Genomic DNA, 27,977 nt, shown 5'->3' with positions numbered 1-27,977 from the left:
ATGGAGGACAGGGGTGGACGCTCAAAGTTCATGGGCTTTTTTCAGCCTCCACTGGTTAGAACCAGTGATGAAACACAACAGTTTTGCTATCTCTTAGGCATGGGCTGGTTCAAGTGGAACATTTTCCTTTTATAGCTGCAAAGGCAAATGACTTTAAAATTCTCATATAGATAAGGTAAACATTAAAAATGTTTCAAGACTGAGTGACTGAGAGAAATTAAAATACTCACATGGAAGTAAATGGCCAAAATTCTGAAGGAAAAAAAAATCTGGAAAAAAGCTGACTGTGGCACAGGCAAGAAACTTCAGACACAAAGAGAGAGAAATGGAAGGTGGGAGAGAAGAACACTATTATCTCACCCTCTATAGCTACTGGCATTAAAATAATTGAATAAAATAGTGATAAGGTGTCAACATATTACCATTCAACTGCTGACAAGTAAGTCAAATATACCCGTGCAAGCTTTATGTAAATTACATTACGACCTGATTTTCTTCCCCAGTGAAATATCGTTATGAAGGTAACTATCTTCACAGGTGAAATGATGTGGAAAACTAAGTAGATTCTATGGATTATTAAAGCCCCCCTCAATAAAAGATTTGCTAAAAGCTTTTTCTGGATTGAACCATAAACCTAATACAAATAAAATAACTTGGGGACTTTCAGTATACAGATGAAGGATCTCTGTTCTCTCTCTTCATATACATTTTAATCTTACTGGTAGCTAGTTTTCTACTTCCCACAAGGGAGAGGACTGGGTCCCCACTAAAAGTGAACAGTCATTGTTTCTGCCCCTGTGGCTTACTGTTAATGCTGACATGTCAGTTTCCTTTAAAATGCTACCTGTTTTCAGAATTATGAATGAGCTATAGGTTCTCATTGATGTAAAATTACACTTCTATTTTAGAAACTGTGACTGTTGAAATTCTATCACAACTTATTTCCCGTTGTAAAACTATGGCTTATTCTTTTAGGAAAATGTGGCATATACACACTTCAATTAGACTTGATTCCACAAATTCTTTCATAAGAGGAGTCTCTCTTGGGAAACAGACTCGGTTACTAACATCACAGAGCCTTTACTCTAATGTCTTTTAAAAGGACATATTTTAAAATAATGAAAGTTTGGCCAGGCACAGCGGCTCAGCTTGGCCGGGTGCGGCGGCTCATGCCTGTAATCCCAGCTCTTTGGGAGGCCGAGGCGGGTGGATCACTTGTCAGGAGTTGGAGACCAGCCTGGCCAACATGGTGCAACCCTGTCTCTACTAAAAATACAAAAATTAGGTGCCTGTAGTCCCAGCTACTCAGGAGGCTGAGGCAGGAGAATCGCTAGAACCTGGGAGGCAGAGGTTTCAATGAGCCAAGATCGCGCCATGGCACTCCAGCCTGGGCGACAACAGTGAAATTCCGTCTCAACAAAATAATAAAATTAAAATAATGAAAATATAATATCTAAAGTTACAAAAAATACGGAAAGTGAAGGTGTAAGAAGCTATGAAGGAAGTACTGCTGGAAGAAGGGAGGATGCAGATATGCAGAGGAACAGGGCTTCAGAAAGATGGAGCACTTGAAACATGAAATAATTTCCCATTGTTTTGATGCAATCCAGTTACATTCCTATAGAGAGAAACACATTTCTTAACCCAAGCCACTGTCTGTCTTGGGAGACAAAAGTACAGCCATCTAAATGCATGTTGGGTTCCATGTTTTCACCTCAAGTTCCAATTTCTTCTTGCAAAAAACAAAAAAATGTGACCACTTGGATAAAGATCAAAGCCACTCTGTCTCAGCATGACCTATTAATTCATCTCAGAGAAAACATAAAAATAGATAATTTGGTTGAGAATATGGTGGCAGAGCATCAAAATCCTTTCCTAGTTTATGACACATCATTTTGAAATGTCCTAAAGAATATTCTTTGTTTTAGGATAAATGTACACATAAAGTAAATACTGCAAAGGGAGCCAAGTATTTGATTTTTTAAAATCCTTGATTCAAATCCTGGCTCCATCATATTTTAACTGTGTGACCTTGAGCAGATTATATAAACTTCCCATGCTAACCTTAATAGTATTCAAATTTTAGACAAAAAAGCCAATGAGAATTCCATTGATTAAATACGTCTATAACCATGTTCAACAATCTTTTCCTGTAGGGTCTAGATAGTAAATATTAATATGTTTGGATTTTGGGGCCAGATAGTCCATGTCACAATGTTTCAACTCTGCTGTTGCTGCAGCATAAAAGTAGTCATAGATAATACATAAAAAATGGGCATCAATGGGCATGGTGCATGGCCATGCTCCAGTAAAACTTTATTTATAAAAATAGGTGTGAGGCTGAGGCAGAAGTCCATGTGTAGGCTGGGCACGGTGGCTTATGCCTGTAATCCCAGCACTTTGGGAGGCCGAGGAGGATGGATCATGAGGTCAGGAGTTTGAGAGCAGCCTGACCAACATGGTGAAACCCCATCTCTACTAAAAATACAAAAATTAGCTGGGCGTCTCATGGCACATACCTATAATCCCAGCTACTCAAGAGGCTGAGGCAGGAGAATTGCTTGAACCTGGGAGGCAGAGGTTGCAGTGAGCCAAGACCACACCACTGCACTCTAGCCTGGGCGACAGAGCGAGACTCCATCTCAAAAAAAAAAAAAAAAAAAAATTGGTAGCTGGTGGATTTGGTAGTTGCTAGAACACTGGCCTACAGCATTTTTGCATGTTAGCTCTCTCTTTTTTTTTTTTTTTTGCATAGTACTAATACATACTTGGTATTCAAATCTTTATCATTGTTATTAGTAGAGTATCAGTAACTTTCCATTTCCCTAAAACTAAATATAGAAAATTTGTAATCAGCCAGGAAGAATAAATATTAAAATGACTTATCTAAAATACTGTGTCACTTGCATGAAGTGACAGGAATGACGAAGGAAAAGTCATATGAAATCATATGCACAGTGAAAGTATTTAATAACTGGGAGGGGATGGGCATTGACCAGTTCAGAACACATGCTTTTACAGCCTACTAATGTGTACCCTGGCCACAAGTGTTCTGAGAATAGCATGCAGAAAGGGAATGACAATGTGCTAACCCAATCCCTAGTGAAACTTTCCTTTTGTGAAATCAGAATCTTTCAATAACTAATATGTAACAGTGTTTGCAGGTTGGTAAAAATGAATGAATAACTTGGGAATATCATTAACAAAGCATGCTTTAGCCAACAATAAAAGTGTTGAAAGTGGTCTCCACAGTTATGTCCAGATTCAGCCATCTGTTAAGTTTGCTTATAAGGCAGAATAAATTTATAAAGCAATTATTTCAAGCAATCAGATATACCATAGTTAGATTATACAGCTTCATTCTCCACTTAAAGTCCGATAGTTGGGCTTGATTGCCCACATTAGGTCTGGTTCCTGAGACTGGCAGAAGTCCACAGGGATCCCCTGGCTCAAGAAGAGATTTCTTGACTCAGAAAAGTGGCTGGTTTGTTCTCAAGTAGCTTTCTTGTACCTGTGCCCCATCCTTCTGTCTAGGCATCCTGCCTGGACTTTAGATTTAGCTCCAGACTATATACTCAGATTTTTTTTTTAATAACTTGGCTGCTGAGATTGCTTCTCCAGATTTTAACTTTGTTAATGTCAAAATGGGCCCAATTCTGCAAGCTTAATCAATTGATTACCCTTATGTCTTCTAAAGTCATATTACCAGTGGTCATCTAATAAGCTGTGGCTATGAGCCTAGCCATACTGGTCCAAGCCAGTAACATCTCCTGCTTGCTACAGACCAGTGAGACTAAATAAAATACCTATCATACGACCTCTATCACAGTGCATGAGAGCTTGAACTCTGGAGTCACACGGACCTAGGTTTGAAAACTGGACTAATAGCAGTGTCCACTTGATGGAGTCATCAGGAACATTATAAAGGACATGCAAACTAAGAGAGTAGCACAGTGCCTGACACAGAACAAATATGCAACAATGTTAGCATTTATGAATGCTATCATCATTTCCTGAAGACATCAGAGATCTCTAAGGATGACAGTGAAGTTATCAGGAGTATACTGGTTCAATTAAGCCACAGATAGAGTTGCAAACTAAGTTAGAAATTCAGGAAGAGGGCCCAAAGCAGTTCAACTAACATTCTATGAGTGTTGCCAGGTGCCAACTGTCCTAAATACTGAAATAAAAAGTAAGTATGACAAGTCCTTGCCTTACAGGGCTTAAGGTCAGGACCAAGAGTGGACATAAAAGCTCAAAATAGAGGTAGACAGGGAATGCTGTGGGGGCACAGAGCAGAGAAACTTGATTCAGCCTGGGACTCTAAGACAAGATGTCTTGAGATGAATCTTGATGGCTAAACAGAATTATGTGAAGAAATGGACTACGTTAAAAAAGTGTGAGAGTGTGGTACAGGTGTGCAAGTATAGGTGTTCAAAATGCAAAGTGTAAGGGTAATGAGAGAAGAAACTGAATCATCAACGCTTGAAGTTCACAATCCTAAAAGCCAAACCCCAGGTCATAGCAACTGTGGGTTCTTACCCCATCTCAGGCACTTGGACTTGGCGGAATGTGCTTTCTGTGTCACCAAGACTCTAGGGATCTCATCTACATCAATATTGAAACTAATTTCCACAACTCACATAAAAAAAATCAACTTCATTGAAAAAAAGTCTGTGGACACTCATATGGCAATTATATCTAGGTCTTCTGGGTTCTGAAAACCTAGGCCACTAAGAGGCACTCCTATTATGATTCCCTTTATCGTGAAATTGTATGTGATTTCTTACATGTGCCAGTGCTGGATCCTGACCAAGAAGACTTTAGTATCACAGAAAGTACTAGAAGCTTTCTTCAGATAAAGGAAAGCTTCCTTCCCTTGTTTTTGGTGAACCTTACATTCCGTTTCTCATGCATATACAGTGTTGTATTTCATGAGCTGTGCCTACTGTATCTCCTCTGTGCCAAGGGATCTACTTCCCTGTGACATACCTGGATTGGTCAGAACAGTGCAACCCATTGTGGGCGGGGTAAAAAGAGTTCTCATAGAATCTCCAAAAACATTCTCTAAATTCAAATACCTAACCTGGGTGTGTTAAGACTTCCAGCTGATCACTTAAACCATTTATTTTTCTTTCTAGACACACTGAAGGTTATTTCCCAGGGAATTAGGAGTGGAAGGGATGTGTGCCACTTCTAGGCCTGGCCCATAAAAATCTCCCAAAAATCCTCCTCTGTGCCCTGTTGTCATGTAGTGATTGCACGGATTTAAGGCTAGGGTGATCCTAGAAGTCACATGTGAAAGATGGGAGAGCCTTTGGCACTTAGGTCCCTGAATGACTTGTGTGGAGAGGAGCAGACCTCCTTTTTCCATCCCAAATGCCCACGACCTGAAACCCAGTTAATGTAAGAAACCAATAAATACATTTTCAACTAGACTTAGGTCACTGAAATTTTAGAGTCTGTTACAGCAGCTAGCCTATTTTAACTAATACCTTTGGCTAAATATATTTGTGTGGCTACTTCTCTCTCTCTTTTTGTCTCTCTTATTTAAGCAATATAAAGCTGTTTTAGAAAATCAGCTCCTCTTTGTATAAACCTGTTTTTGTTAATCTAAGACTTACTTATTATTGTATAATTCAATCAGGGTCTGCAAAATAAGTATCTATGAAGAATGGGCTGATATCAATAAAGCTGGTCTGGTACAAAGAAAAAAAATACTGGAACATGCTTGTCCTGCTTAAAGAGGGAAAATCTCTGTTTAGTTCCCAACAATTGTCATGTCAGAATTCAGGCCACATTTCCAGATCTTTCCGCTTTTTGAAAGGATTAGGAAACAAGAATTTTATGTGAATATTTTCCATTTTTAATTCTGCAAGCTAAAGAAAACAGTCGTAGACTATGTGTGAACAGATTCTCAGTTTATAAAATGCTACTTTAAAGTGACACAGAATCCATCTTCCAGACATGTCCCCCAAAACACAGGGGTTGGTATGAGGTATTGCTATGCTCTGAATGTGTGTCCCCCACTAAATTCACACGCTGAACCTGAATTCCCAATACAATAGTATTAAGAAGTGGGGCCTTTACGAAGTGATTAGGTCATGAGGGTGGACACTTCATGAGTGGGATTAGTGCCGTTATAAAGAATACCAAGGGAGGTTGTTTGCTCCTTTCATTGTATGAGGACACAGCAAGAAAGGCGCCTTATATGAAGCACAGAGTAAGCTCTCACCAGACACTGATCTGCTGGTGCCTTGATCTTGGACTTCCCAGGATCTAGAACTGTAAGAAATAAATTTATCTTGTTTATAAGCTACACAGTTTATGGAATTTTGTTATAGCAGCCTGAACGGACTGACTACTTTCTTTGCGAGTTCAGAACCATCTCAGATCAAACAAAACACAAAAACCAAAAAAAAAAAAAAAACACCCCAATGAACCAGGTGCTGGTCAGTCTTTAAAACTTAAAAAAAAACACATTTCAGAATTCAGGCAGAGTGTTCTCAGTCCTGGCATGGGAAACCTATATAGTGTTCTCTGAGCCTAAGAGGTGCTGGGCCTTATCTGGAGAGACTGAGAAGAAAATGGAGCCAATTGTCATGCTCCAGTCAGCAACAGACTTGAGTATGAGAAGAAAGATCTGAGACATGGTGGATCACAAGGGCCAAGAACCCAAGAGTGATCAAGAGAAAACTGATGTGGAATCTTTCCACACCCACGCAGCCTTACTGTTACAACCTCCTTTGCCCAGCATCAGCTTCAGTCTCTCACGAGTTAACTCTGCCTGACAGAAAAGTCCTCATCCCTTTGATGCAGGACATTTTCTTGACCTCTTTGTGGGACTGGTGACAGGGGTGCCCCATTTACTCGGCCTGCTGAGCCAATTCCTTGTGGGAGGGAGCGCACAGGCAAGTGAGCGCGGGAACCAGCCGGCCACTTTGGCACTGGCAGGAGCAAACTCCGTGCAGGCCCTGTGGTGGCGTCTAGGTGGGGTGCCTGCCACCCCAAGGCCCCAGAGGGCATGTTACAATGCTCTCTTAGCTCTGCTGTCCACAGACAGCAGTGTGTTATCAGCTCAGTGGGCCATTTGCCTTGTCACATCGGGTGGCTGCCCCCTGCCAGTGTGGGCAAAGGGTCCGTGTGACAGCCTTTTGGGTACCCACAGTTGGTGGGTCTTGAATTCTTGTCTGGTACCCAAGAAGAATGAGGTCGTGTGGACAAACTGAGGATGGTGAATGTGGAGAATTTTACTGAGCAATGAAAGAAGCTCTCAGCAGAGTGGGGAGCTGGAAAGGGGATGGGAAGGGCAGGTCGCTCTCCCCTGAATTCAAGTCACCTCTCTGCCCCTCTCCTCTGCAATCAAATGCCTTTCTCTGACATGCAGCTGCTTCTCTCTTCTACCAGCTGAGTCTGGGGTCCTTATAGGGACAGAATGGGGGACAAGGCAGGCCATAGGTAGTTTCGGAAAAGGTAACATTTGATTGGTAAAAAGACATTATTCAGAAGGAACCAATAGTGAGAGAGCAGGCAAACAGGGACAGAAGTTCTCACTCTGGGCCATAGGTTCCAGGTGTTTCAGCTTTAAGGTGGGGCTTTGACAAGGACCCGTCCCTGTCTGCCTAGAGTTTCTCTGCCTCCTGCCTCTATCACCTTGACGCTGGCATTGCTCCTTGAACCAGAACTCATGGTCTGAAGGGTTCCAGTTTCTATCAATTATCATTTGTGACCCCAGCCAAGATGAATAGCAGCACCTCTTTTCATAGATTATGAGTTCCCACAGCAGCCCAAGGCCTTGGGAATGGTTAATGTTTCAAGTCAAATTCTGAAAGCACAGGAAGCTGCTGGATGTTCCAGTTCTGCTTCAAGGATGGGAGAGCCTTCTGACAAATTCACGTGGCATTCCAAAAGGCAGTATTTTAGTTGCCTGGTTGAACATGAGCTTTGTCAAGAATGGTATAAGATATGACAGACACCATTTTCTTTGCACTGAGGCAGACAAAGATTTAATCTTCACTTTGCTACTTTCTAACAATATATGCCTATTTTACTGGACTATTGTGAAGGACAAATGAACTAATGTATATTTCAATAACGAAATAATATACTTAGTACAGTGCCTAACACATAGGGTACACCAAATAACAGCTTTTGCTATTAGTATAGAGAATGAAACTGCATTGTGTCAGGTGATGTAGGGAGAGGTTTAAAGTGAGCACCAGTGACTGAGCACCATTTATACCACTTGATAAATGTTTATAATTAAGTCTAAGCCTTAAAAAGCAGAAGGCTAACAATTTCTCTTTCCTATCCTGGGGCTGAAAGAGGATGGTCCCAGGGAAGTGAGATATCGGCTATATTGTACATTCACCCTGATTTTATTAGTGATGCTGATATGGAAGGAACTTGATACAAAGATCATTGAAGGCGATACAGTATCTGCAACAAATCCCATTGGCCAAAAGGGCACTGAAGGACATTTACTAATGAAGGTAATTAAACATGCCTTACTAACCAGCAAAAAAGCCCTGCTGACTATAGCAGTGAAGCAGATAAAGAAAGAACTTCACTCTCTGAAAAGAGACTAGATATGATACTAAAAGTGTCTGTTCAACCGCTAACAGCACTGTGTGGAGATAACACTCTCAACAGAACACATCTAATGCTAGTTTCAAATATGGGCCCAACCTAGCCTCCTGACAATCTAAGCCACAGCAGAAGATCTACAAACTCTAATAAATCTCTGTTTTACACAAGGTAAGAAAAAAAGATATCGGAGTAGTTGTTTTTTTTTTTTTTCGTTTTCCCATTTTATCCCCTTAGGCTCCTCTTAGTTATTTTGTTAAAGAAATTAGCAACCTGTACCTTGACATAGAACTTATACAGACAGAGACTCTAATCAAAGACAGGTACTAAGAACTACCCTTGTAAAAGACTATTTTGCTTTGTTTTCTTTGTAACCAGTTAGCTGCTGGTATGGACACTTTGTCTTGGCAGGAAGAATAGGAATCTTAGTTGAGCCAGTTTCAGGCTAATTTTCTGGAGACTGCTGTACAGACCTGCCTTGCTGTAAACACAGTCATTACCTAGCATCCAGCAAATACTTAAACTGATCTGTGAGATCTACACAACTTTTAAAGCTCGATAAACAACATGTGGTTCAGTTTACAATGGAATACTATTCAGAAACAGCAAAAATTATTCTTTAGGACTGTCCAGCTAAGACATGAAGCAGACCAGACCAGCACCTCGTCATCACCAGCCATTCACACCTGAAGGTCACACACAGGCTCCATAAAAAAACAGCAATGGATAATAAAGATTGATGAAAACTTGTCCAGAATGCAGCATGGCACCAGTCCCATTTCCAAGGCCTATTATTGTAGGGAGTATCTTCAAAAAAATAATAAAAATTATGAATTAGATTCCATTGCCAAAAATTCTTACTTCACACTACAAAGAAACAGAATTTCTAACAGGCAGCCACATGTAAATTATGGAAAATAGAACCCAGTGTATTTCATACCGCTGAACTTCTCAGGAACTGACCATGATTTTAAGATTTAAAGTAAGGACATCTATTTAGAAAGTGGAGTACTTGTAGTAAGTACACTTAAAAAATAAGATAAATGGTTTATTTTTCTTAAAGGAAAAGTAAAACAGAATCCACCAAAAATCTAAAAACAAACAAACAAACTTTGCAGAATATAGTCAGAAAACTTACCCTACTGGTTTCAAGACACTAGAAAACTACAGTAATTAAAACAACATGGGATTGACTCAAGAACAGACAGAACAGGTAGTACCGCATAGAACAGCAGGAAGCTAACCCACAAAGCCGCACACACATATCACCTGCTTTATGGCAATGTAGCACTGCAATGCAGTGGTAAATATCATCTTTTTACCAAAGGGTGCTGGATATTCATAAAGAACATGAAGAAGTCCTGACCCATGTCTTAACCAAATGAAAAATCAATTACAGATAAATTATGGACTTAATATGATAGGTAAAACAATATAGCTTCAAGAAAATAATATATGTAGTTGCGGGGGGGATTCATTACCTTGGGGTAGACGTTTCATTTTCTCATTATTATTATTTTTCTGAGTCAGGGTCTCTGTGGCCCAGGCTCTGGAGTGCAGTGACGTAATCACAGCTCACTGCAGCCTTGACCTCCCAGACTCAAGCAGTCCTCCTACCTCAGCCTCCCAAGTAGCTGGGACTACAGGTATGAGCTACCATGCCTGGCTAATTAACAAATTTTTTTTTTAAGAGATGTGGTCTTACTATGTTGCCCAGGCTGGTCTTAAACTCCTAGGCTTAAGTCATCCTCCTGCTTTAGCCTCCCAAAGTCCTGGGATTATAGGTATGAACCACTGTGCCCCACTCAAAGTTTTTAAATAGAAACATGAGCACTAACCATAATGGAAAAAATGATAAACTGGACAACATAAAAAATAATAAAAAAACTTCTGTTCACCTAAAGACCCATTAAGAGAATAAAAAAGCTATAGAATGAGAGAATATATTTACAATATATTTATCTAACAAGGAACACATATCTATAATCTATAAGGACCTCCTACAAGTCAGTAAGAAAAAGACAGACAACCCAATAGAAAAGTAGACAAACAGGCTAAACAAACTTCATGAAATAACATATCAAAATGGTAAAACTGTAGGCAGGAATATCCCAGTTAAATAATGAGACATACATCATCAATGTGGCCTAAATTTTAAATGACTGAAAAAAATCCAAGTGCTAAGTGAGGAAGAGGATGTAGAGCAATTGGAACTTTCATGTACCACAGTGGGGAAGAGAGGTGTCAATTGTGTGATCACTCTGGAAAACGTACAGGACTGTAGTCGAGCTGCACATATGCATACTCCGTGGCTCAGACATTCAACTCCTGTGCACACACTAGAAAATGCACCAGAACATATGCACGCAAATGTTCATAACAGTTTTATTCATAATAACCCAACTGGAAAACCTCAAGTGCCCAAGTGAAGTAGGATGGATACATAAAATGTAGTTAATTCTTCCAACAGAATACTATTCAGCAGTGACAAAAAAGAACTACTTCTACACACGAATCTCACAGATACAATGTTGAGTAATAGAAGCCAGATGCACAGAGTGCCGACTGTTTGATATCCATTTACATGAAAGTCAAAAACAGGGGATGCTAATCTATGGTGACAGAAATAAAAAAGAGTGGTTACTCTGGATAGAGGGCAAACCACCTGTTTGTGGGTACAAAGGAAGCTTCTAGGGTGCTGGAAATGTTCTTTGTTGGTGTAAGTGGTAGTTACACTCTTAACCCTATAGAAAGCATCTGCTTCTGGCTGGGATAAAGTCATGAGCCCATTATTCAAACTCTAATGCCAAGAACAAACCGGCTAACTTCCCAATCAAAGCTTTATAGCAGAGAACAAAATAAAGCCTAACTGAATGAAAATATAGAATCAGACAAGCCCTTGCTAGGAGAAGACCCACAGCTGCTTTTATCCCTGCAGGAAGAGTGAGAGGAAGAAGAAGATAGAACTCTGCCTTTAAAAAACGTAAGGATAAATCACCCAAACTTTGAGGGAAACTTAAGTCACTGTGAGTCAACAGGCTGGATGAATTCACATCCTCAGGGAGTCTGCACCCACCACTGACTCTTTCTCATGGGCCTTTACCTAGTGTATGAGAGGGTAAACCAAAGGTTGGGTGCAGTGCTGAAGAGCTGTCACGCTAAGGAAGAAGTTCCAAAAGGTGGACTGGGATGTTAACGCACAGACAAGACACCGTTTAGGAATCTGTTGTAGGATAGAGGTAAGTGAAGGTAGAGGCCTTGGAAATGAGGATAAGTGAATGGATTTCACGGACCGGTTTAGAGACAGAGGAGAAAGAGCCTTGGTGTGGCACTCCTACATCACATATTTTATTCTGTTATGAGGTTAAAAATTAGATGCATAAAAAACCCCTTATATAATTTTGTCACAACTGTCTAGAATGAGAACTGCGTGGAGATGGAGAAATCACGGAAGCTCTTGATCTAGACTAATATGCTATCAAAGAATCCACAGGCTACAAAAAGACACCACAGGAAGACTGGTACCAAATTGAAAAAATTAGCCCCAGAGTACAACACAGATAAAATTCCAGAAAAATCTTTGGACTTGTGGGGAAGTAGATATGAAGCAACACATTTATGTCCAAGAGTTTGGCTGGGGTCAAAAAAAAAACAAAACCCCAAACCCAACAAGCTTCAGAGATTTGGTAAAGAGGAAGTTGTAGATTTATGATAATTACTTTAACAAATCTTACAATAGGTGAGTTTTACCACTTAATCTCAAGCATCAATCTAAGTGGATAAAGTCAATAAATAAGTCTTTCCTAATATAACTATAACAATAAGGCCATATTAAACAATTTATTGAAGGGACTGGTGGGGAAAGGAGAGAAAGATTCAGATCAGGTGACATTACATACCCCACGGTCCAGTCCCTATATGAGATTTTTCTAGGTTCTTGCCTCTGAGCCTCCAATTTTGGGCAGCATCCAGTTACTACAGGTGGTCTTACAGTTATTACTACTTTTACTGAAGCCTAATTGAGCTGGGTTTTAGGTTTATGCCTTTGTAAAGTATGCACAATTACACAAAAAGTAAAATACTGGAAGTAGATGATTTATGAGAGAATGTGATCAATATATGTTTGTTGATCTTGAAAATAGCCTAGGAAAGTGAAAGGATAGATTAATTAAAGAATTAAGCCAAACATGAATTTTAATATTCAAAGACATTTATAAGCAAAACACCCTAAGGTATATTTATAGAGTCACTTTAATTAGTCAGTATTCAAAAGAGCTTTTACACATGAGTCAAGTTTTCAACATACTTTAAATATGCATCCCTTCTAAATGAGTGAGCTGGGGTATTGTAAACCAAGCATGGAAACTGAAATCAGAACATAAGGCCTTGAGTCCTGGCTCTGTGGGTTACAAACTCTGAAAGTAAATCATGCAACTTTCTTCAAATGTAAAATGGAAAACTCTAAGGGACTGCCGCAAAGATTATATAATAATGGATGTGAATGCGCTTTGTAAAATGAAAAGTGATATATCACTTCCTCAAAGGAGTGAAGCAAGGGAAAAATACGTTCATGAAAATTTGCTTCTATTCAATTAGCAGCCTTATCAATAATATCTGCATATACACTTAAGAGAGTACATTTTAACTTACTGATACTGATGCAAAACCAAAGAACCCTGGGTTCTCTCTTTCAGACTGTTATCCCCTACATTTGCGTTAGCCAGTAGAAATTAGATGACTATCAATGTATCTAAGAATTACCTGTCATAGTGATTTCTCATGGATTACATTAATATTGCCCATATAATTTCAAGAGAAACTGTACCAGAATAGTTAGTTTAGGCTATGAATTCAGAGAAACCTGAATGCAAACTCTGCATCTATTACTTCCTAAGTGCATGATTTTGTAGAATCTAACCATCCTTAACTTGGTTTTATACCACAAAAGTAGAGATGTTCACAGTACTAATATCACAAGTTTCAAGGATTTAAGAGAGAGTAGCACCTAATGTACTTAACAGAATGCCTGACATATAGTACAGAGCTTACAGATGTTTGCTATGATAACACTGAAAATGTTGCTTCAGAGCAGATGGAGATTTTTGTTTTCCACTTATGGTCATTCTCATCCTTGAAGAGGTATGCAGTCCCATATGCACACAGTGATATAGGTTCACATTATTTAATGGCCAGAAGGGGATTCTGACATCTATTGAATAACCACTTCGAGCCAGGAACTATGACAGACACTATAAATACAAAGATGGACTAGATGTTGACTCTAACTTCAAATATTTCACAAGAATGTAAGACTCTTAAGGGTAGATATTTGTTAACTCTGCCCATGGAGGTATCTTCAGGGATTAAAATAGTGCCTGAAATATTGGATTTCCTTGGTAAATACTTGTGGAATAAATAGTCTTAGTGGTTTTTCTACCATACATATAATTATCTAGATCCCAAAGTAGAAGATGCTTTTAATATATTTTGGATATCCAGTGAAGAGAAACTGTAAAGAAAAGTATACTTATCATTACACAGATATAACTAGAATTGGGTTTAAAGCCTTTGAAACAAGGTTAATGCTTTTTTTTGTTTACAAAATAAACACAGTGACATTTGGTACTTTGAAAAAAAATTGGAGAAATATTCAACGTACATAGGAAACAATTCACCAAATGACTGATAACAGGAGGGAAACCAGATACCATTTTCTTACTGATGTATTAACACTTCCCACTATTAAATTTAAACGATCATAAAATTTCTTTTTAAAGATTTAAAGCACTGCTCACCTGGTCTTCTTCTCCTCCACCTTCTTCGTCATATTTTAAAATATTATCTCTTACATCATCTTCTGGATCAATTAAAAGTTGTTTGGCCTGGCGTTCTTTATCCCGGCGTTTCATCCATACCACAAACATCAGCACAAGGACTAGGTAGAAAAATAGTAAAAATATATAATATTGTCATTTTTAAAGCCTGGCCTATCTAGTCACAGTATTCAGTACTAATAATTTATACTTATATGGGCTGAAGGCTTGAAATGCATCTTTCGCTCTACTATCTATTTCTGGCCTCATATTAAGAGAGACAAGACAAAGCAGGCTGAAGCACTGGGTTTAGAGTATGAAGGCCTGGGCTCCCATCCCTGATGCCCTCTGCAAACTCACTTGAGAAGTGATCATCCTTGTTCTCAGTTTTACCATCCACATATGGGGACAGTAACTTTTTCTATCTTCCCTTTGGCTTGCTAGAGGATAGTTGCCCTTAATAGGGCCTTGTAAAATCTAGAGACACAAAACAGCAGTAAGTTGTTACTCGCTGTGTTATTTAGGTTGGTCAGTCATCATTACACTCCGAAATTCACAGAAAAAAACACATATCCAGGAGGACAAAGCTTGCCCAGATGACCTGGGTAGTAAATTGGAACTAAGTCAGGAATCAGATCTTGAGGTTTTGACTCCCAGAGGCCGGTGCATGTTTCAGCTAAGAAAGCTAGGGGATTCCTTGGAACACTGAAATAACATTAGACTTTCATGTTTTACACTTTGCGCCAGGTCTAGAACCATAAATTTTCCAGTGAGTTGATGTTAAAAATCAGCACCAATTCAGTTGCCTTCAAAATGTCAGTTACTTCTTCATTGCCATAATCCATCATGCCTAAGTCTTTCTTGATAAGATTGGCATCTATGCCACATTTCAGTTGAAATGGAAACATATCCCTAGGTGCACATCTAGGAACAAATTCTATCTAAAATCTGGGGGTATCAGTTTACATCCTGAAGCAAAAGATTTAATGACTCCTATTGGAGCACATTTTTATTATTGGCCATAAAAGTAAATATCCTCCTTTTAAAGCCAGATAACATGATCTCATTTGCTATTGTTCCAGGGCTAAATCTAGCAAGTGGATTATTAGTATAGCATGCAGGTTTCAAATTACAGCCAAAGTAGTCTCCACACAGGAAGTAAAAAATGCTTAGACTTCTATAGTAATTGCTTAGAATAAAGGGATAGAATTCTCAATTACCAGAACACTTGTAAATGGAGAAAACATAAAAGAAATGGCCAACATTTTCAAGAAAGTGATTGGTGCATAGCATGATCACACAATAAACTAAGTCCTGCTGCTATTCACAATAAAACACAGGGCCCAGGCAATTTATTCTTTTAACCTGCATGCTTAGAAGTGGTTCCTAAAGTACTTTCCAGTGGTTAATTTTTTGCATTCCATTGAACCAAAGATTGCAAAGTACCTTAAAAAGAAGCAATTCCTTAATCTACACTTACTCTAAAGACAGACAATTTATTGAGCTGTGTAATCATTTCTATTATCAAACGTGCTGTATGTGAAGTACAATCTCTCTCTTTTACACAGCCCTTCAGAAACAAATACCTTGATCCTCGCATGACTGGAGCACGTTGCTGACTGTGCTTTATATGAAGGAAGGTGAAGGAAAGCAATATACTTACTTTCCTAAATCATCAACTACGTGCCATAAATTCATACTCACATCATAAGAAAAGTGCTCAAACTTGGGATTGTTCAATGTTTTTCTATGAAAAGCATTTACTACAGCTCCCTAAGCAATAAGCCTGAGAAAGGGTAAGAGGGCATGGAAGAGGCACGCTGAGGCGGCTTGTTGCAAACCTCAAGTGCTTGAAACAATGCTCTGGGGTTTTTTCTTTCTAAAGTGGGCTTGGTCGACCCATATATGATTGGCGAGGAAATGCTGAAAGGTCAAAGGGTTGTTAGACTACTTTGCCAGGCAATAGCAACACATGACTTTGCTGAACATCCTAGAAGCCAAGAGAACTGAAATCTAAAAGACAATAAAAGTACTCACTAAGCAGGATGATGATGCACAGCAGGATGGCAATGATGGCACCGGTGCCAAGCCCTGCACCCACAATCCTGTCCACATCTGTGCAGTCCCCGTTGGAGTCACACTGGCAAACCTTCACGCGCAGGATGGAAATATTTGATTTGGGAGGATTGCCCGAATCTGTGATTATGATGGGAACTTCATAGATACCAGCTTCAAGAAATTTTATCTTTAAATTAAGCTGAGCAAAATCACCTATACGAAAAAGGAAAAAGATAGTTTGATAGGTAATACTTAAAACGATAAAAAAACACATAGCATTGTTCAGAATGTATTTACTATCTAATAGTACACATAAAGCGGATTACAACTATGTTGCATTCTAAATACCTTTTTGGCTGTAAAGGCCTTTAATATCTTACTTAAACTTTAAGTAGCTTTTAAAATATGTATAATGAGAAGATTACGAAGCACATAAAAATTAACTTTTCTTGGCAGGCTTCAAAATCTCTCAACTGCACATATATTCAAATAATTAACCTGTTCTTACCATTAAGCCGAGTGATGGTCCAATTTCTCTTAATAGTCACTGGAGATAAAGGAAGATCAAAAGCAAATGGTCCAGCATTCGGATCAATGTCATAATCAAGTGCTGTAATATTAATTGAATTGGGGTCTGGAGTTTCACAAGTCTCTGCCTCTTGAGGTAACACTTGAGGGGCATTGTCATTAATATCAAGTAAATAGATCTGCAGCGTTCCTGTTCCACTCATAGGAGGAATTCCTGAAAAGAGAGAAAAATCACAAACGATGCTGAACAGTTCTCACCAATGAGCCTCAATTATGGTGAAATTCTCAAAGCTTCTAACCTTCTGGCCCTTTTAACTGTGTAACCTTGGAAAAATATAGTTGCTATGGCATCTGGGCAGACCGTTTCCAGAACAAAGCCCCTTCTTGCTTCTCTGCTAGAATGACCCTGAGCTGCTACTGCTGCTCTGCAGGAGCTGAGCAAGGCGACGAAGAATGCCCCTGCTATGGAATCCCATACCTTCCATGCCCCTCCTGCCCATTATTCAGGGCTTACACAGACCATGCTCCTCCAGGCACTGTGAGGAATGTTGGAGATGCAAACACAGGGCTCGTGATCCTGTGGACCCTACTCTTTTTATGGAGAACCAAGACATATGCATGGAAGAACATATAAATGCTTTTAACGCTTTAACACAGCTTTGACTTAATGAAACAGTCTACAGACAAGTGATACAGAACCACAGACCTCAACTCAGGAAGGAACATCATGCAGAAGAGAAATGATATTTACTAACCAACCAACTACCTGCTTGAGACCATATTAGGCTGCTCCATGTACATTCTTTCATTGTAATCCTATGACACAGGTTTAAACAGATAAACCTGAGTCTGTAAACTGCTCATGGCCACACACTCTTGTAAGTGGTGGAGTTGTTACTAAAGATTGGTCGGCCTGACCTCAAACCTATTCTCATTCCACTATAATAAAATGTTGTCTCCACCACTTCGTGTGATAATTTAGTCTGGTGATTTGCGTCTGCTATATTATAAATATCCACACACACACACAAATATATAATATGTTTATGAATATTTTATAAATAATGCTGTACACTGAAGACCAGAGATTTAAGCGACCTGCCAAAGGTCATGCAACTAGGAAGATGCACATACATACACAATCCTGGGGAGGGAATAAGGAGGAATGTTTACCAACTTCTATGAGGAATATGATGGTTCTAAGAGCAGGGAGAGTTGAACTAGAAGAGTATAGTGGCTGTTACAATATTCCAACACCACCATGACCACTATGATACTCAACAGTTTGAAGGACTTTGAAATTTATTATCACATTTAATATTACTATACTTTTATAACAACTATATAGAATATGTAGGTAGTGAAACAATTTATCAATAATGAAACTAAGGCATATAGAGTATAAGAGCTTGCCTAATCATTAACGAACAGAGCTGGGGCTCCATGTCTAGCCTTGTGACTTAAAGTGCAATTGCAAAGCATCACAGCTACATACATTTAACAGGTCACTTCTCTCTCTTATGAAAAGCCCTTTCAATTAGAAAACAATCCTTCTTGGTGAATGAGAGATCTGGTTGTAACTCACAACCAATATACATACATACATACATACATACATACATATAATTTTATGGCTCTTTAGATCTTAACATAATGATTCAAGATGCATTACTTTCAGTTCCACTGTAGAAGAAAGCCACGGTTTATGGCAAAAAAGCACAAAACAGGTACTAATGATATGCTTTGATGTACAATGGCAAAAGCGATTCCTACAAAGTTCCAACACTAAATATTTAAACAAGAGGTCCCATATTAAAAAGGATGAGAAATATTTCTTTGGTTGGTCACTACACAGATTTTCTACAGATAGTAATCTCATTAAATCTTAGTACACAGACTTAGAAAGGTTCATTGACATTATTCTTAAAGTATTGATATGTATTATTTTAGTAATGCAAAATATTTTACGATTTGAAAATTGCAAACACCAACTTCAACCACCAAATTGAAGCCTGCTATTTTTATTAAGTACCAACATTCATATTCATAGTTTAATACTGAAAATATTTTAAAATATAGTTGTGGTTCAGTTTTGAAACTATTAATACACAATAGGAATACTTAGTTGAGTGGTTAGTTCGTGTCAGCCACTGTTTCAAATGCTTCATATATATGTATAAGTCATTATATCTTAGTTAAAACACTGAGTTAGGTGCTGATACATATTTCTATTTAACAAAAAAAAGGAAAGATATATTTAAAACCTCATGCCAATCCCACAGATTCAAAGTGGGAAAGCCGGAGTCTGCACCTGGGGGTCCTGTAGAACTCCAGAGCTTGAAGTCTGAAACACACATCATACTGAGAGCTAACAAAGCAAAATAAGCCCCTCATCAGGTTTACAAAAGTCCCCTTTATATTACATATCTGAAAAAGTCCTTATCTATTAATCTTAACCAATTAGAAACCAGCAAAGACTCAGAAAGGAAAAAAAGAAGGTGTTACATATGTATTCTAAAACCCATACCCTGAAGCTCACTACTCACTTATCTCAATTTATGCACAAAATTAAGTTTCCTAGCCCATGGCAGACAGAGGCAGAGAATTATAAAAAGGAAGACTGATAGAGATGCATATATGAAAGGCAGCAAACAGAGTGACTAGAAGACATATAAAAAGAGTCACTCAAAAAACCCAGTGTCCAGGGCCACTGAGGATGGACTTAAGGCATCAACATGTGACAGGACAATAAGATAACAAAGGTATGTCTACATGAACGGTGGATGGACATCAAGAACCGTCATTGCAAAGACAGTGAAGGATGTTCCAGAACGCCTGTCTGAAATGATAAAGAAAAGATGGACCTCGGAATTATAAAAGTCAGTTTTCCAGGCAATTGAGTTTTGTAGAAAACTTTAATTCCTGAGCATGCATGATGAGGATCTACTGTCTTTCATCAACATACAAGAAAAAACAGCGAACATACCATTGTCAGAAGCAAGGAAAGTAGCATTATATACATTGTTTTTCACATTTGGTGATTCTCGGTCCAAAACAGCAATTGTAGTTATTTGTCCATTCACAGGATCTATTTTTAGCCAATTGGCAGGATCAGATAATTTAGTGTATCTACAAAATGAAAGTGAAGTAAGTTTAATTTCTTTTTATGAAACTTTAAAAAAAGCATATTTTACAAGTTTAGTTCCAAATGCAACTGGTTTATTAACTTGCATTTCTGTAGATGATGGCTGGAAATACAGCTTTAATAGGAAAAAGTATTTTTGTGACAGTGGTATTGGGAGGCACATAAAGGTTGTGTTTGGTCAGGCATGTAGGGAACATTCTACAGGTGTCTGAAGGACAAGACTAGGAGCACAGTCTCCCTAATGTGGGTTAAAGCAGATTGGAAAGGTATCATTTTAGGTGCTTGTCCACTTCAACAGATATCAATGGTTCAGGTAAAATAGCTTGAATATATTTTCTAGATAAGCAGTAGTCTCAATGTATAGGAGTTAAGAGAAATTATAATAGAAATTGAATACTGCATCACAGAACATTCCTAAAACATTTTAACACTTTATCATGGCCAACATGAAGCCACACTGGAGAGACCACCATAATCCCATTCCTACTTGAATCTTTCACACTGGGCCAAGCCTCAGATCTATACCTTTGCAAAGAAAGTCCTACAGTCTTGAGTCTGAACTGGCAGATTTATCAGCTTACATTCCTTTTTAAAATTTGGAGTGGGGATTAACTTTTAAAGATTAGATAACCAGTTGGATTGGAAAAGGTATGCTATGTTTGGAGAGGTAAAAGTTGTAGGATTTCAATACATCTATTATCTGGCTATTTATTAATAGTTATCTTGATTTCAGTGAATAGAGAAATGGAGAACATTTAACATTTAATAAAAGATAACAATAGAAAGTTATCTTTTAGCAGCAGTTCTGTAAGAAGTTTAATGAAATATAAATTCATTTTAAAAATGATCGTCACCAGCTTTGGAGAACAGTCGCATGGGGTGTGCTCTGCCAACCATCCACTCCCTCATCAGGAAGGATAAATTAGATTTTGCTGAGTTTGGAAATCTTTACAGATAGGTTTTATAAGTCCAGTAACTACTGTACAGGTAAGGGATGAAAATAATTAACTCTTAGATCCTGGTTTGGACATAAGCTTTCTTTCCTTCATGATGCATGGAGGAGAGATAAATGTTATAAGCCTCTGAAAGTTCCCTGTGTAACCTTTTTGTGATGTTTGGCATAAAGGCACAGGCTAAATAATTTTAAAGCATTTTTAAGTAAAAATGGCAGATACAGGGAAACAAGAACAGCTTTTACTTCAAATAGTAAATCCATTTTAATATGGATACAGGTATCTATTTATATCTAATATAGTCATTGACTTACTGAGAAGAAAATTCAAAAAATTTTAAATTATCTTTTAATAAGTAGTTTTGATTGCAATGAAAATTTCTTACTCAATTAGTGAATTTGATAAATTTTATGCACAGCATAGAACATAAGTAAGCTACAAAAACACTACAAACAGCATTTCATACCTAATATTTTGCTGCATATATCGATCTGGGTCCTGAGCAGTGAATGTTGTCAACATGGTACCGGCATGAAGCCCTTCTTCCTGGCGAATGATCTTAGGATTGGGGGCAAAATAAGGGTTTTCATTTACGTCAATAACTGTAACAGACACGGTTGCAGTTGACTGAGGTGGGTGCTGAATTCCCTTGGCTAATGGCACTTGATTTTCTGCAGCAACAGTAAGGACAAACATCCTATTTGTTTCAAAGTCGATTGGCTGGAAAATAAAAGGGAAGCCACATTTTTGCAGGAAATAAGAATGCTTGCATTCTGTAGTTTATTCCTCTACCAACTCCATTTCCAAAAAATTAGTTTCTTCATTCACTACATAATAAGGTTCCTCTCAAGTTTCTGGAAAACATGCATTAGCATGGTCACTTATCAAAATATTTATCCCAATTTAACCTAATTATAAATCTTGAGTACTTAAAAGATTTATGTTCACAAAACAGTGCACATGATTACTGCACAGATTTATTTATTTAGGCACATCTAAAAACTTGATTATTCTTAAGAATAGCATTGTTGACTAAAAATACTAAATAATATAAAGTCAACTGAGAACATGATGGTCTAAATGTATACTCTCAAACATTAGTACAAAGATCACTCCTCACCCAGGAAAGCTTTCATCAGTCTATGATGAATTGAAGAAAACAAACCAAAAATCAGAAAATGTAATTTTTAAATACAGCTAAACTTATTTGATTTAAAAGTACCTTTCATAATTTGAAGTACACATTTTGCAGTACAAACATGTATACATAATTGCAAACACACCTTTTAAAAATAATACTGTTGGTAGGTGGAAGAGATTTTTCTTTTCCTCTTAGCAAACTAAAACTCTGCTGTCTTCTTGAATATTTCTGGGTATTTTATTGGTCTGTAAAACCCCCAAATTTAAGAAAAACACTCTAGATAAATGCAATGTACAAATAACCCTTCATGTAAATATTAACTTCCAAAGTTCACTGAATCCTGCTGTCACTAGAAATGTTACCAGGAGTCAAATGACTAGACTGGACATTCACTCTTAATTTCCCTTGTTCACCTGCTAATGGAGGTGCAAATAAGCATTACTGTGCAGTAATAACAGGAAAAACAAGAGCATTAAGATCTCTTAGGCTCATAATTGGTAGTCTAAGAATGATCAAGAGGTGACGCTCATTATCAGCAGAAACTGCACCAGTTTCCTACCCTAGACCACCTTTTAAAATCTTCACATCTTTTTTTTCTCTCTAAATCTCCAATTCAACATTCTTTTCTCTAGTATTTTAAACAAGACAGAAAAAAAAGCCAGAAAGTTAAGATTGCAGTATTTAGAGTGATTTCACTAGCCACATGAAACCTTCCCCTGATGTAACATTTATGCTAAGGGGTATATGCACAGTTCAAAGTCCTTTAATGTGTTTGAAGCTCATTTATCTCTCACAACACTATGACTAACATACTGTTATCAGCCCCTTTCTGCATGAGAAACCTAGAATTTACAGTGGTTAAACAGCTGGCCATGATCGCACAGATATCAGGAACAGAGCTGGGACTCTAACACAGACACCGGACTCGAGTTGGTGCTTTTGATCACTATGTTCCTTCTGAGAGTTTCCATTCCCATTCCATTCTACTCACGCATCTGCATAATTATTGGCAACTGGCACTTTAGCACATCTTTCTATGTAAGGTCAACATTTAGGTTCACTTACAAATCAAGAGTGCTTAGGTGGGAGGCAAAGAAGTAAATCTCTTTACTGGGTGGCTAAAAGGAAGGGATGCTCACTTTAACAGGCTTTACCATTATAGCTATGCATTTATTATTCTTGAAGAACATCCCCTTGGCTTCTAGCATTCAATTGTTTTGTTTGGTTCTTTTTTGACCATAAGATCAGAAGAACGAATTTCTTAACGTCTCCGAAATAGCATTTAAAAACAGCCATGCAAATGCAAGAGCTTTCTAAAATGCAGGCTTTCTTCTTGCCTACTCATTACATTTTACTTCTATGGCTTTTCTGGTTTGTTCACTATCTGCCAATATTCTAATAGCTGTAGACATGAAAATAGCAGGTGTGAGGCATCATTCTTAATAGCTATCAATGGTGATCAAAACTTCAGAATGTGATATATCACGAATATATCAACTACACTGACAGTTAATGTTGTTCAGGCCAGTCCTATCCTCAGATTGGTAAAAACTGTCCAAACTGATTCAAAAACAATCATCAAAACTCTCACAAAACTCTCACTCAAAACTCTCACAAAACTCTCACTCAAAACTCTCATTCAAAAACTCTCACAAAACTCTCATCACAAAACTCTCATTCAAAAACCCTCACATCAGTGATGATGTGAGAGTACTAATGTTGGCCTTAGCCTCAGCATAAATTAAACAGTAAGATACAACCTCCCAAATATATATCAGACCCACATCTGGAGATGTCTGAAAGAAAAACGTCCTAAGTTTCCATTGCAAAACAATGAGTGGGGGCCATATATTGGTCCTTGCTGAGCAGCTGTTGGAGAGATCAGTGGCCCGAGGAACACTTACTTTGACCACGGTGACTAACCCGTCGTTGCTGTTTGGGTCGGTCTGGATGGCAAACCGTCCAGTAGGATCTCCGCCACTGATTCTGTACACTGCATTCCAGGCTGGTGTATGCGGTTGATCCTTATCGGTCACAGTTAGATTAGCTACTATGATGTCTACCCTGTTCTCAGGAACTTCACCATAAAACTGCCAGAAAGACAAACCTCAGTCAGAGGAGCAGCATGGACCACTGAAGGACAACTTGTCTTGATGACCACACCGTCCGATTTTACTGCCCCATTAAATTTTTATTATCTACACTAAATGAGGAGACTGATAATGCAGGTAATCACAGCATTTATGTCTGACTTTAAAAATGCTGTAACATTTTTCAGTAGTCCAACTTTTTTCCAAATTACCTTACAGTTTCATTAATACTAAAATCAGCATCCACTTGTGAGTCTCTGGGTGACTATGGTGGGGTGGGGGAAAGAACTTGTCTGTGCAAAATGATTTTACTTCAGATATGGATAATTATATGCTGACAAAGTAGCATAGATCAGTCATGCAGCTCATGCACCTGAAAATATTCATAAGCATTTTGTTATAACAGCACAGTCTTTTTAGGACGTGTTTTCCAGGCAGCTTATTTTAACGACTTTAACAGTGGACTTGAAGACTACGAAGAAACAAATTACTTGGATGCCTCATGTAAGGCCCTGATGACAGAAATGTCTGAGTTAGCAGCCATGCTACTATTAGGTGAAGCAAGTTCCACCTCTATTTAACACATTTATTATTCATGACCAACCTCCTCAGTAACGAACTACAGATCCAAAGTTGTGTGAGTGACAGGCTGTACTCACCGTCATGGCAGTAAACTCTGGAGGATTGTCATTGACATCTGTCACTGTGATGACGGCCGTGGCTGTGTTTGAAAGGCCATATGTGGGATTGCCTTCCATGTCTGTAGCTTGAATTATTAACGTATACTGTTGCACTTTCTAAAAAGACATAAAGATAACAACTTAAATGAAACTAATTCCTCAAGAAGACATAACAGTTGTTCTGTAAACGGCTCTTTATAATGCAAGGAGAGCATGGCATCATTCATTCTGATTAACATGACTTGAAATTTCCCAAGTGGAGTTTCCTTTAACTTATGAAGCACAGGTCTGCTCCTTGTCTAGAGAGATTTAACCGTGTATATTCACCTCTACTGGCAGAAAGGAATGCACTGCAGATGTGTGAAATTCACAGCTAAGCTGAAACCTCCATCTGGTTCCAACTTTTGCCTTTCTTCACTTCACGAGATTGTGATCAAGCATTCAAGTCATTTGGTTTGTATTTACTTTCTTGTATGTTAATTTCTACCCAGTTTAGGATACTAAAAACAATGAAGAATCTTAAGACAGGGAGAAGAACACATATATAATTCGAGAAGTATATAAGCTTTCCTTTTATATTTTCTTACATATATTCTATTATTACAGGGTAGATGCAATATTTCCCCTTAAATTCCATTAATACATATGATTCAAAACCATATAGAAGAGATATACAGTATTCTTAAACAAAGTCAAAACTTGAAGGGTTTACGTTTATTTCCATAGTCTTCTAACAGGGCATATATTTGATAATTGCATATTCAACGGATTAGGATTTGGGTGTAACACTCATTGTGTCCACTGCTTTAAGCACAGACCTACAATGGATATAAATATTGATACACTTACATGTAGATGATTATTATTATTAGACAGGCATCCACTACTTTCAAATTCCAGGTTGACTGTTTTAAAAGAGCCAAATTAAGCTATAATATATCTAAGAGAAAATGCTGAGATTGAGAAGTCAGGCATTTGCTGAGTAAGTTTTATATTAGGAAAACCTCACTTTAAACAATATCTAAAATCATTTGGAATCTCAGTGGAAATTGGCACAGATAGATCAAAAACAGTGATCATTTTCATAAATGTTAAAACATTCTGAACAACAAAATCCACTACATACAAAAATAAACTGTCACTGCAAAGTGCAGTTTTCCCTGTTTCTAAATATAGCTAACATTGTGAATGGCCATTCTTAAGGGATTTCTGGAGCTTAGATAGAACAGATACAAATTGTAGCTTTTGATTTAGTTGTCGGGGGAGGGGCAAAGAAAAGAAAGGAGTAGGAAGGAAAGCCAAACCGCCCACATTAGATTCTAAGTCTCTGTCTGTTCACCCAAATGCCAATCTCTAGCAGTTGTTTATTTCAGTTATTTTTTGTCTTCCTAAAAGAGAAAACGTTACACTTTTTTGAATTAAAAAACACACACGCAATAAGAAATAATGTTGGTTGAGTCATTTAATTTTTTCTTAACCCACAGTACCTCACTATAATGTTAACATAGGCTAAGGGCCGGGTGCGGTGGCTCATGCCTGTAATCCCAGCAGTTTGGGAGGCCGAGGCGGGTGGATCATGAGGTCAGGAGTTCGAGACTAGTCTGGCCAACATAGTGAAACCCCGTCTCTACTAAAAATACACAAAAAATTAGCCGGGCGTGGTGGTGGAAACCTGTAATCCCAGCTACTCAGGAGGCTGAGGCAGGAGAATCACGTGAACCCAGGAGGCGGAGGTTGCAGTGAGCCGAGATCGTGCCACTGCACTCCAGCCTGGGTGACAGAACGAGACTCCATCTCAAAAAAAAAAAAAAAAATGTTAACATAGGCTATAATACTTCTTCAGTTGGTTTCCTTCCCCAGTTAGAAGTGTCACTTCAGCTTAATGCTTTCATGGTTAGTGAGAGAATTTTGCAGGACATTCAGTTCAGCCTCCCAGCTGAAAACCATGAAAATAAAAACTTTTATGACTTTTGAAATGTCAGTTTTGTTAGCTGCTATTTGCAGAAACAGATGAACATTCTCAAAAAGAGAGAAAAAAAAGGAAGCTTATTTTTTAAGAAGTTAACTCACATAGGTATTATATGAAGGTATAGTTATTTCCTAATGTCTAGTGTACAAAAATCTCCAGAATTATGTAAGCATAATACATCCAATAATTTTCCATTGATCTGCAATATTGGAACTAGTAGCTAATACTTGAAATTTCTTATTGCTTCAAGCTAGTCTGGAAATTTTAAATTACAAAAGGACACTTGTTATTTCCAAAGTACAGTATCTCTTCAAATAAAAAAAAATTCCACTTGGTAAATAGTAAATAATGTCACCTCCATTTTCAAATGCCTGATTGGTAAAACATTCTTATATTTAGTAAGGAAGCCTTGATAGCCTATGTTTTAGACAACTGAACTGCTTAGAGCTTCTTACCTAATTTGGTCATTGGGCATCTGGTTGTGAATGACTGACATTTAGATTCCATAAGGGTTCGACTTCCCGCTCTCATAGTACCTCAGCTGATCAAGGGGATTTTGCTTGAAAACTTCTCCTCCCTTCCTGTTCTATATGGAATAAAATCCAAACTCATCTGCTTGCTGTCAATCCTTCCCTCTCTGAAACTTGCCTATTTTACAAAAGTGATTCCTCCCATTCGCTTACCCCACACCTGGAGCTGTTTTGCATTTATCTTCAAATGCCCTGTCATGATCCTATGTCATTGCATTTGGCATTCTCCTCTGCCTAGACAAGTGGATGTTAACCCAGAGTGAACATTTTGGGTTGTCACAACTAAGGAGTGCTTAGTTGTGACAACCAAACTCAGTACCGACATCTAATGGGTAGAGGCCAAGGATGCTGCTAAACATCCTATGATGCATAAGACAGGCCTCATAACCAAGTAAAAATGTCATAGTGTCCTGGTTGAGAAACCCTTGCCTAGAATACCATTCCCTTCATTCCAAGCCTGGCTAACACACGGCTTAAAAGTCGC

General features: G+C 38.2%; 1 protein-coding gene across 2 annotated transcripts in view; it reads right to left on the bottom strand.

Moving 5' to 3' along the window:
* Positions 1–27,977, bottom strand: part of CDH2 (cadherin 2) — a 232,339-nt gene that overhangs the window by 24,039 nt on the left and 180,323 nt on the right. For both annotated transcript variants that reach the window (XM_030810618.1, XM_003261974.3), the window contains 7 exons: positions 24,974–25,111; positions 24,129–24,314; positions 21,550–21,803; positions 19,972–20,114; positions 16,966–17,199; positions 16,437–16,670; positions 14,382–14,521 (listed from right to left, as the gene is read on the bottom strand). In XM_030810618.1, coding sequence (XP_030666478.1) covers positions 14,382–14,521; positions 16,437–16,670; positions 16,966–17,199; positions 19,972–20,114; positions 21,550–21,803; positions 24,129–24,314; positions 24,974–25,111 — 1,329 coding nt within the window. The remainder of the gene's footprint in view (positions 1–14,381; positions 14,522–16,436; positions 16,671–16,965; positions 17,200–19,971; positions 20,115–21,549; positions 21,804–24,128; positions 24,315–24,973; positions 25,112–27,977) is intronic.

This window comes from Nomascus leucogenys, chromosome 4 (genome assembly GCF_006542625.1).
Source record: "Nomascus leucogenys isolate Asia chromosome 4, Asia_NLE_v1, whole genome shotgun sequence".
NCBI classification, from domain to species: Eukaryota; Metazoa; Chordata; class Mammalia; order Primates; family Hylobatidae; genus Nomascus; species Nomascus leucogenys.
This window is presented reverse-complemented; position numbering and strand designations above follow the sequence as displayed.